This window comes from Triticum aestivum, chromosome 3D (assembly GCF_018294505.1).
Source record: "Triticum aestivum cultivar Chinese Spring chromosome 3D, IWGSC CS RefSeq v2.1, whole genome shotgun sequence".
Lineage (NCBI taxonomy): Eukaryota > Viridiplantae > Streptophyta > Magnoliopsida > Poales > Poaceae > Triticum > Triticum aestivum.
In genome coordinates, this window is record NC_057802.1 from 594504655 (window position 1) to 594515606 (window position 10952).

General features: G+C 39.9%; 1 protein-coding gene across 1 annotated transcript; it reads left to right on the top strand.

The window, feature by feature from the left end:
- The first annotated feature begins 4062 nt into the window (after nt 1-4062).
- LOC123075758 (uncharacterized) lies at nt 4063-9852 on the top strand. Its single transcript, XM_044498286.1, has 21 exons — nt 4063-4337; nt 4472-4612; nt 4731-4850; nt 4982-5225; nt 5368-5531; nt 5634-5739; nt 5842-5948; nt 6058-6306; nt 6453-6531; nt 6669-6870; nt 6982-7068; nt 7182-7304; nt 7431-7544; nt 7665-7778; nt 7869-8134; nt 8272-8443; nt 8570-8683; nt 8831-8962; nt 9071-9171; nt 9283-9463; nt 9568-9852. Exons 1-11 carry the CDS (start codon nt 4254-4256, stop codon nt 6992-6994), a joined length of 1509 nt encoding a protein of 502 aa, XP_044354221.1. The 5' UTR covers nt 4063-4253; the 3' UTR covers nt 6995-7068; nt 7182-7304; nt 7431-7544; nt 7665-7778; nt 7869-8134; nt 8272-8443; nt 8570-8683; nt 8831-8962; nt 9071-9171; nt 9283-9463; nt 9568-9852.
- The last annotated feature ends 1100 nt before the right edge of the window (nt 9853-10952 follow it).

The window sequence follows — 10952 nt, forward strand, 5'->3', positions numbered from 1 at the left end:
AACTGCATGTTTTCTAGCTGGGTCGCAACTCGACTTCCATTTTTTGTTGGTTGCCGGAGGGGCGGCTCTTCTAGTTTTCTGGTCCCAACTCGGGGAGGGGGGCAGGTACCCAATTTTTTGTTGGAAGGGGCGGCGTCAACAGACATGAGGACTAGTTGCATGTCCCACACCAGGCAAGCAACTGCACGTCTTCTAGCTTTGGTCGCAACTAAGGGGGGCTTTGTTTTGTCGGAGGGGGCAACATTGAGCGACATGGGGCCGTGTTGCATGCCCAACTATACTCATGCAACCGCATGTTTTTCTAGCATGGTCGGAACTTAGTGTCTTCCAACTTAGTTGCAATTAGGGGCCTTTGTTTTACCGGAGAGGGCAACAACTAGTCATGCAATTGCAAGCGTTGTCCCCCGGAGTATAACTAGATGTTCTTTTACAAACAATTTTTTTTCTCAAACTAGACTTTTTTTGCTTGGTCGGAAGGGGGCAGCTCCCCCGTGAATCCTCTACCCTCACTATGTGTCATACGAGCACCATAACACCGCTGTTTTAAACCACGCTCGCGAACACAAATCAAGCATGCTCTACCCTCACTATGTAGAGGATTTATGAAAAAATAATATTCATATACATTTGTTTACTTTCTTCTTTTTGAATTTTTTTGTTTTCCCAAAGATTTAAGAAAAAATAATATTTTTGTATCTTATTCTAACAGCGGAGCTCACTTTCTCAAAAATAAAAGGAGCATATTAAAGAAGAAGAGTTACTTGTCCAGATCCTCGGACATATTTTTTTAATACTTTTTTGTGAAGGAAAGGAGTTTTTTCGAAACGGAGGCAAAAAATTTGTCCTATCGATTAATTAAGCAGAGATAATTGCCCAACAAATCAACGGAAAACAGTGACTATACACGGTGTGCTGCTGTTTTCTATTTTTTTTCTTTTTTTTAAGTCTCCGGAATGTGGACCCAGGCTCTACTTCTTTCTAGAGGTCACCCAACGGCACATAGACACAGAGAGAGAACGGGAAAGGAAGGAAGCCGCATCACGGGGGCGGTCACATCCAAGGTTTCCGCGGCGGAAGTCGCCGGCGACGAGATGCTCGTCGACGCCCGCGGCGAGATGCTTGGTGGCGCCCCTCCAGAGTCCTCGCGCCCCGCTGATGAGGTGAGCTATGGCCGCTTTTCCCCTCTCTCCCCTCCACCCCACACAATCGCGCCCCCCGTTTGCGTGTACGCGAGGCGAAATCCAGCTGCGGATGTCCATTTTTTACAGTATAGGATTCATAATTTGTTGAGAATCACGATTCCGTGAGGGAATTGCAAGTCTAGAAGAGGGATTTTGGTGTGTTTTCGTGCAGCGGCATGGGTGTGGGGGGGGGGGAACTAGCGTGGTCGCCCGTGAGGTCAAATGGGCGCCGGTGGTGCTGCCCGACGAGAAGGTGTCAGGGGCAGCATGGCCGTCTTCTCCATCGTTCTCCGGCGGCACCCCGGCCAGCGCCACGCCCGGTCAGCAGGATGGGGAACTTAGTAGGACTATGTCTGAATTTTATTATGTGCTCTATGAGAGCGTCAGTCTAATTCTGTTCACTGTCAGAACGCATTCTGCTTGTTTGTGTTTTTTCTGAACTTAGCATGTGGGAGCTGCTCAGATACAACAGCAACTAATCAATTTAGAGAGCGGGGACATGAATCATGCACAGATATGTATGCATGTTTTTTGCAGTTTGCTACTTGTTTTTTAGTTTTGCCATCTTGATATGCGGCGTCAAGTCTAGTCCCCTTGCAGAATTTGCCAACTGGAATTGGAGCGAATGATTCCTGTACTTGAACAATGTTTGTGCACTCTGTTGCCTGGAAATTCAGAGTTTGTGTACTTGAACATGTTTTTATCTGTACTTATGTTTTGAACAGGATATATCTGTGATTCACAAGTAAATGATGGCACCAGAACTGCTAGTATATAGCAGAATTTAGCAGTTTTGTAGTCCCCTCGCTGAATTCACGCAAACTGGAATATGTTTTTGCGTATTGTCCCCTGGCTGAATTCGCTAACTGGAATATGTTGCGTCTAGTCCCATTGTCTAGTCATTCAGTGATTTGTGAGCATGGGAGGGGTTTGAATATAGAGTGTATGGAGATGGAGTTTGTGGAGATGGAGTTTGTGGGAGATGGAGTATATGGTGTGAATATAGATTCTGGGATGGAGTTTTTGGCAATGCTTGTTTGAATTTTTTTCTGAGGCATTTGGCATACTGAGGTAGTTGATTTTTTGTTTTTGAGACAATGTGTGTGTTCTACACCAAGCCGGGCCAGTGTTGTGTTATACATAGTTCTATTTCTAGGCAATTCTAGCCAGACTCCATTCCCTCACACAAATCTAGGCTGAGCTAGTACTTGCGACGGAGGGACACGTGGGTGGGCGGCAGCGGCCAATGTGGGATATGCGTGCGTGCGTGCTTCGCGTGGCGTGACGAGCATTGTGGTTGGGATCGGATGTCCACACCACGAACCAGGCTGTGACTTTGACCACCTGCTAGTTGTCCTTCTTCTTTTTCCTCACACACGAAAAAATAAACCTGCTACTTTTATTAAGTATTGTTTTTGCGTAACTGCATCTCACTCAGCAACACCTTTCTCAAGCCTACACTACTAACCGAATCAATCATAATCGCTGTGTTTTTCACTTTCCCTTATCTGAATTTAGACTCCAAGATCATAATCCTTGTCTCCGATGCATAACTTTTTTGAATGATTTTGGTGCAGTATTTTTTTCTTTAGCTAACTGCACAGTAAAGTTTTGAGAGGGAATCAAGTGATCATTTATCTTTCTCTTTTTTGTGTTTGTGTTAAATTCACTTTTTCTTTTTAGCTAACTGCCTCTCTTTTTGATAAATGCAATCACCCATTTTGTATGCTTTCTACAATGTCTACTGCTTGGTTTTTCGTTAAGCATTAGCAAACAAGGGAAGTTACCCTGCAACATATGTGTGTTTTTTTTTGCTATTTATCTTTTTTTGGCCTAGAGTATGTTCGCAAAAGATACATGTTACTATGCAACACTAATGTATCATATGCACTTTTTTTGTGAACACAGCCACACCCAGGTACAGATATTGAAGATGAAGAAGGGAACCCTGGTAGCGATAGGAATGAAGAAGGGAGACATCAGTGTGTGGAAGATACTGATTTAGATGAGAGAGGCTATGATGTTGAGATCACCGACACTGAAGCATCAGACGATTTGCTGTATGAAGAAGTTCTGACGGTGGTGTGTAACTCTTTATATACAAATACACACTTTTTCTTTTTCCAAGGTTATTAATTCATATAGGAAGTTTTTAACTGAGCAACACATGTTGAAAGAGAGGCTATGATTTTTTTTCTTTTTTGATTTAAAAAAATAGCTAATGAATGATTTGTGTTGCCTCTTTTTTCCCCTTGCTCCACCCTAATGAATTTTTTCTCTTTTTTTGCTTTTTGCTAGCTGACTAAGAGTGCCCAAAGGAAAGAACATCGGAAAGCTGTTTTGCAACGAAAAAAGAAGGTACGTCACTGCTCTTTTCTTTTTTTCATTTGTTGGGGTTCCATTGTTTCTATAGTTGTGTAGCTCAAAAAATTTCACACACCTTCTCTTACCTTCTATATTTTTTCTTTTTTGCAACAGAGAGCAAGGATTGACCCAAACACAATCAAAGCCACAATTGATGAGATTGCGACCAAAGCTTACAGCCGGTGTAGCGTGCCATACTTCTCCGAGATTGTGAGTTTCGTGTGTAAGAGCCACCACAGGGTCCAACTTGTTAGGAACAGCGGTTTCGGGTATCTGTTGGAGCTGGTTGACTGTCCTGTACCCAGGGGTTTTGTGCAGTGGATCGCTGACAATGTTGACACAAAAGCAGAAGCAATTGTTTTCAACAAGAAGAGCATTCCACTGAATGCTCAGTCAGTGGAGTTTGTGTTGGGGATTCCTTCAGGGGAAACAATCATAAACACTAAAGAAGAAGATGCTGGCAAACAAGCTTTTCTTGCGCTTTTTGGTTTGACAGAAGTCCCAACAATCAAATTCTTTGGCAATAAGCTGATGAACGAAGATATGTCTGACGACCAGATCATCCGTTGTTTCCTGGTTGTGGCATTATCAACATTCCTTTGCCCGACATCAAACACTAAACCAAGCACCAAATATATGGGAGCTCTAGTTAATGTGGAGCAACTCAAGCAACTAAATTGGTGCAGGTTTGTTCACGATTGGTAGTTGATGTATATAAAGAAATACCAAAAGGAAAAGCTGAAGCAGAACCGAACAATGATGACTCTAGGAGGATGTATATACCACCTAGCAGTATGTCACTCTTTTTTTCAAATCCAATGTGTTTTTTATGTGATTAAGCCATTTTTTGTGTTTGTTTATCTTTTGTTGGTGTAGTCCTATATCATCTAATCTAATGTTTTCCCAATTTTTTTGTTTTTTTGCAGGTCCGTTGCCTTGATTTTACTGATTTTGGCTCAATTCAAATCCCATCTTTGATGCCCAGGATATGTGTTTGGAAGGGAGATATGGTCAAGCATTTAAGTGACATGACCATTGGAAGAGACGGAAAGTATGGATGTCTGACAGTAAGTTCTTTCACCCTCCTTTTTCTTTTTCTCATCCAAAAGCATGACATCCTTTGTGCAACATTTTCTTATTTTTAAATTTCTTACACTTTTTTTATTTCTATATGCATTTTTGTAGATAAAAGAAGTATCAGAAACCTACTATAAGGATGGAACACATGAGTGGGCAAGTACAATTAAGAATTCAAATTTCAGGAAAGCGATAAACAATGTTGCAGGGAATTCTTTGTCTGACAAGGTTTTTTTGACCCCGTGCTTTTTTTCATTGAAGCAAACCCTTCTTTTTTATGCGGTTTCTATATGTACAGCCTACGCCTTTTTTACGAGTTTTCACTTTTTGTGATGCATCATGTATTTCTTTTGGACCAGGTCAAAGAGGATATCTTCCTCGCTTACGAAAACCATATGAAGAATGAAGACCTAAATACTTGCATCAAAGCTAAAGGGCTTTTGCTAGACTCGATCCGCATCATAACCAATGCCTCTGGTGAATCAGGTGATACAGTTAAAGTGGGCTCAACAGGAACTGAATTGAATGCAAGCCAACAATCCAACAACTCAGGAGACACTGTCAAACTACAATCGACTGAACTTCAAGAGGAAAATGATGGAGGTGTGTCACCATTTTTTTGTTGTAATCCTTCAGTAGTAGTTCCTTTTCTAATGTGTGCCTACAAGTCAGTCTATAAGTCAGCATTTTTACAAAGGTGTCACACCTCCCGTCTGGTGCCCTTTTTTTTCTCCTCACCATGCAGGGCATCTGGTGCAAAGGAAAAGAAGGAAAACGAATGTTCTATCAACTAGCCAACAGTCTGCTGGTTCTTCTGTATCAAAAACAAATGCTGGAAAAGGGAGCAGAAATGAAGCTGATGGGTTTTGTAGCAGCCCTCCTAAAGTCCATGAAATAGGCAAGCTGAAGGTGCGCACGGCAACACACAGCTTTTCTGATCTCACACCATTTTTTGGTTGGCCACACATTTTTTCTTTTTCTTTTTTCGTCTAACCATGTACCCTTAAACAGTCTGACTCCGTAGCACAATGTCAAAGAGAGCATTCCTCAAAGGACCCCATGCCGGAAATGTGTGCTCCAGCCGCATCAACTTTCACTCCAGGAAATCAAGATGGAGGTACAACTTTTTGGTTTTTTGTAACTTTTTAATGTTCTTTTCTTTTTCTCGTTCTCTTGAACTTACATTCCTAACTCCATTTTTTTCATTTTTGAACCACAGCAATTTTGATACAATACAAAAGGAGGAGGATAGATGCCCAATCAAGCAGCGAACCACATGATCCCTGTTCAATCAAGCATAAGAAGCCTTTGGAAGCTCTTTTGAAGGTACAGAATGTGCTGTTTTTTTTCTTTTTTCGTAATGCAAGTTGATTTTCAAAAAGATTCGTCTAACATAGTTTTTTGCTTTCGTGTTTGCATTCTTTTCCTGCAACAGGAAGACAAAAAAATCCCCTCAAAACAGGGTGAAGAAAAGGATGAAGTCCACACTCTAGATAATCAACAAGAGAAAAGCAGCAGCCTCAACTACATGCTTATTGGAGAAGCAAAAGAGAACCACGTTCAAAATGTAGCAGAGAGTGCCAAGGAGGACATCCCAACAGAGCTCATTCAGTCCAAAATAATTTTCACGGAATCAAAGCGAACAACATTTTCTGGTTTTCAAAACACATCAATTCAGGAATTGGTACACAAAATTTATTTTTCTTCATGTCAGCAGTGGCATTCATAGACATGCTTACCACTCTCTAGTTGTCAATCTTTTTTTGTCTTCTTCTATGTGTTTAACTCTATCTTTTTTCTTTGTTTTTTTGTTTGTTCACTTGAAAACAGGACCTGCAGAGGAAAAATTCCAGGGGGCGCCCGGATAACCTGAGCATAGACATTAATGTAAAAGCGCAACCAGAGAGTGGTAAGCATGTCTTCTATTTTTTATGCTCTCTATTTTATAAAAATTGAAGCATAGACATTAATGTACCAGCACAATCAGAGGTCTCCTTTCTTGTGTGTGTGTGTGTGTGTGACTGAAATGCTTTTATTTGTTTTCAGGGACACATACAGATGAGGTTTTCGCAAGAGGCTATAAAATCATTAGCGACTTTCTAGACAAGGCAAGAGAAAAATATTTCTTTGCCGAGGATAGCACCCCCTCATTCAGGATCTCTGAAGATGTGGATGAATGTGGAAATATAATCGAAGAACATGAATTGTGGAGGCCTGTATGGATGAAGGATGAGTGTTACAATAAAAAGTTAGAGGCTAGTTTTTCAATATCTTTTTTTCATCCACAAGTGGTTTCTCCTGTCAACATAAATGCCATATTTTCAATGCACATAACATTTTTTCTTTTTCTCATAAACAGGCAACGAAGTTGAAGATCGCCAGAAACTTCAAGGAAGTACAACCAGAAGAACTTGACATTTGTGTGCAAGGGAATACAAACTTGAAGGTATTCTACCCCCCATCTGTTCAAATCTTTTGCTATAAACGCTGGCTATTTTTTTGACTTTTTTGGTCTCTCTCTGTGTTTTTGTTACTTGGTTTTTGTGACGAGCAACACAGAAACAGGGGAGCAGTAGTTCAAACTACGAGCTAAGCATTCAGTGCGCCCAAAGGGAAGTACAGAGAAGTTTGTTGTGTGAGACGCCACACCCCCCAAAACCAGTTGAGGAGATTGTTGATTTGGTCAGTTTTCGCAAAAAACTTTCTTGTCTTGTATTAGTTTATCACAAATAGGCTTTTTTCTCCAAGCATTTCCAGGGTTGACTTTTTCCTTCCTTTTTTCTTTTTTATTCACCCTATGTGGCGCAGACAACACCTGAAGTTCAAATGTCAACTGGGTGGAATCACAGGCAAACTTGCTACTCACCATGCAAAAATAATAACGAGTACACAGCCGAGACTCCCCCACTCAAAATGAGGAAGGTAGTCCTGAAATAGCAGATTTCTTATCAAATACAAGCATGTATTCTTTTTTCGTACTAAAACAATCCTTTTCATATGCACTTTTTTGTGTGTTTGGTTCTATTTTTATGTTTCCCCCAGGACTACTCCATGGTTCCAATAATAGGAAAAAGGTTATTTCCAGAGGAGGAAAGCTGTCAACAAGAATCCAGCGGCAGCAAAAGGAATCCAGTACATCTAATGGAAGAAAAAACTGTAAGAAGCCGTTTTTTATTTTTTAAGTGCTCTCTGTTTTGTTAATCATTCTTTTCTTTTTCTGAAATTCTTTTTGTGTCATATGTATAGTCAGGACAACTCAAAATTCATGGAGAAAACATGTTTAGGCAAGAGCGCAGCACATTGGTCAACAGAACTGATGATTTTTACAACACAAATCTCTCATTAGGAAGGCCAAGCAGTTTCCGTGGAAAAGAAAATGTACCACCAAAGAGGATTGTCCAACCAAGCAGGTACCGTAGCTCACCATACGACTGCAGCGAGAGGGGCCCAATAATGCCACACGAGAGAAAGATGTATGAGAACATAACATCCTTGGCCAATGTTGAAGGATCGTGAGTTTTTTTTTCTCAGAATCACTAATTTATTTTTTTGCAAAATGTTTTTTTTGCCTTATACTCACTGTAAAGACTTTTTGTGCGTAAGCCTAACCTGCAAGCTGACATGTTTTCCTTTTGTTCTATATGTATAGCAAACCTGCAGTTTTGATTGACAAAACCGTCGCCACATTTGGAGAATTGGGTAACTCGATGAAAATAGATGGCCGGGTCCAGGCCTATGTCATAAATGTCTAATGTAGGCACCTATTTAATGAAAATCATCCTAGGAACTCACTCAAGCACTATTTCTTCCACACTGCATCTGTAAGCAAATGAAACCCCACCTTTTTTTTTCTCTCTATTTGTTTTTGATGCTTTCCCTTGTTTTTATTTTTTCTGTCATCGTACTTACCTACCTTTCAAAATTTTCATCATTCAACAACTTAAAAGGAATATTTCCTGGGCAAATGGAAAAATGATGAGGCAAGAATTTGGTGGAGGAAGAAACTGATTACGAGTTTCATTGGAGCTGGAAAAGCACATAATCTTTCGATGTCAGACAAGGTTTTTTGTCAAACTTCCTCTTTTCATTTTTCCACAACACAAGTTCAGCTATAATTTAGTTTAGTGTTTTTTCCTTCTTTCATATACACTAACTTGTTATCTATATTTTCCCTTTTCTGCATCAACTCCAAAATGGATGTACACAAGTTGTACTTTCCAACACTACACGAGGAACATTACTTTCTGTTCGTCGTCGACATCAAGGGTCGCACGTTTTATTTTCTGGATTCTTTGTATGATGAGAAGAGCTCATATCATATGAACATAAAAAAGAAGATTGTAAGTACAAGGGTTTTTAATACTGTTTTTTGTTTTTGTGATAATTATATTGTCTGCAAGTTTTCCTGCAAACATCAGTAAATGTTTTATTTTTTATATTTGAGGCAGATCTCAAGCTTTATATGCACTTGGTACGAAGCTCGGCTTGAGCCAATGGATTTCAATGCATTCCCTGCTGTTTACCCTAAAGTCCCTCAACAAGATAACGAGTACGAAACCAAACATCTACGCTTTTTATTTTTCCTGACTCCTTTTGCTTTGTTGTAACTTTTTTATACATTTTTGTGATTTTTGTTCACAAACACCTGTACCTTTTCCAGTATTGATTGTGGCATTTTCACTATGAAACTAATGGGATGGTGCCCAAGGAATCCAACCCCTATAGTTTTTTCACCAAAAGATGTCCCAGATGCAAGGATCCGATATGCTGTTGATCTCATGTTCAGCCACTACAACACTTTGGATGACGAGAAGAAGCGTGTCAAGGAGTTCTGCCTATAGGTTAACCCCATATGCATTTTTTCTGGTTTTTTCAGATTCTTTTGCTTTATGTTTGTGACAGGATTTTATTAAGTTTCCCCCTGTGTTTTTATCCTTCCGTGCAGACATGAAAAAGTGCTGACAGCTCCTAAAAGACACCACTCACAGTGACAAGAGGAGCTGTATCAAGAGTCATATCAGCAAAATCAAAGGAAAGAGGAGTTGTATCAAACACATAGTTAGCAATTGTTTAAACATTTTCGAGATGTTTTTCTATTTTTTGTATGAACACAGAATGTACACCCTTGTTGCTGTAGAACATATATATGCCCCCTCTATTATTTTTTGTTTTGTTCTTTTTCACTCGGTAATGTGGTGAAACACAGGAACTATAACAGTGTTTTTCCTCATGTGTTTATGTTTGCACCTTTTCCAAAATTTTGCTTAAATGAATTTTTCATGTTTTCCGTGTGGCATCAATACTTTTTTGGTGTTTTCCATCTGATGGAGAGGGCCAAGGAGATGACGACACAAAGGTCACCCTCTCTTTTTTATATCTTTTTTGTACTCATTTTAATGCACAGCAGTCATCTTTAAGTTTCTAGATCTCTATACTTTTTAGGTTCAGATCCACCTAAAATCGTTGCTCATGTTTGAGTTTTTCCTGTATCATTTTACTCCTGCACTCATTTTTTGCTTACAAACATATTAAAGTATGAAGTCATCTTTCAGAATCCCAGCTAGGGTAGCAAGTTTTGTTCATACAGTTTTCAGTTTTACTGCATTTTGTCATTTTACTAATAAAGATCATACAACAGGCACCAAAAACTTATGAACTTAAGGAGGAGAAACAATGCCCATTTCGATTTTTCTCATAATGCAAGGAAACACTCATGAAGATCAAGACCAACAGCAACAAGGTAATTTATCCACATTGTTTCCCATCATTTGTGCAACAACAGAGTTTTCAGTTCATAAGCAAAAAAAGAGAGGAAGAGAAACATGCAACAGTTCTCATCGTCTCTCCTTATAATGTACTTATTGTTAAAGAACTTTCAACTCTTTTTTTCTTCAAGATGCACCAGTAGTATCTTTTCGTGCGCTCCGCTTCTCGCCTGTTTTTTGCTTCCCTCCTGTTTGTTTCTTGCTAGGCATCCCCTTTGAGGCACTAGGCGCACTAGTAGTATCCTTCTGTGCACTCCGTTTGTCACCTGCTTTTGGCCCCCCTCCTGTTTGACTCTTCCTACTACTATCCTTTGAAGCACCAGGGACTCCTGTGACAACAAGATTTTTTTTCTTAGTTTTTTAGGCACAAACAAATGACAGCAGCAGAGTGATGCGATTTTAAGTAGTAGTGCTTTTAAAGTGCGAGGATTGAGGCAAACCTGTTGGTTGCTTGCCGACTGTAGTCTTCTTGTGAAATTGGGACCTGGGGATGTGTTTGTTTGTGCACGAAGCAAAAACATGGTCATGCTGACCACAATGACTGCAACCAATTTGTTGTTTTGCC

Excerpts from the sequence above, each read along its gene's own strand:
- LOC123075758 (XM_044498286.1), top strand. The coding sequence starts at position 4,254 with ATGTATATAAAGAAATACCAAAAGGAAAAGCTGAAGCAGAACCGAACA. Across the intron at positions 4,851-4,981 it reads GGAATTCTTTGTCTGACAAG|GTCAAAGAGGATATCTTCCT; the intron begins GTTTTTTTGACC and ends CTTTTGGACCAG. Across the intron at positions 6,532-6,668 it reads AAAAGCGCAACCAGAGAGTG|GGACACATACAGATGAGGTT; the intron begins GTAAGCATGTCT and ends ATTTGTTTTCAG.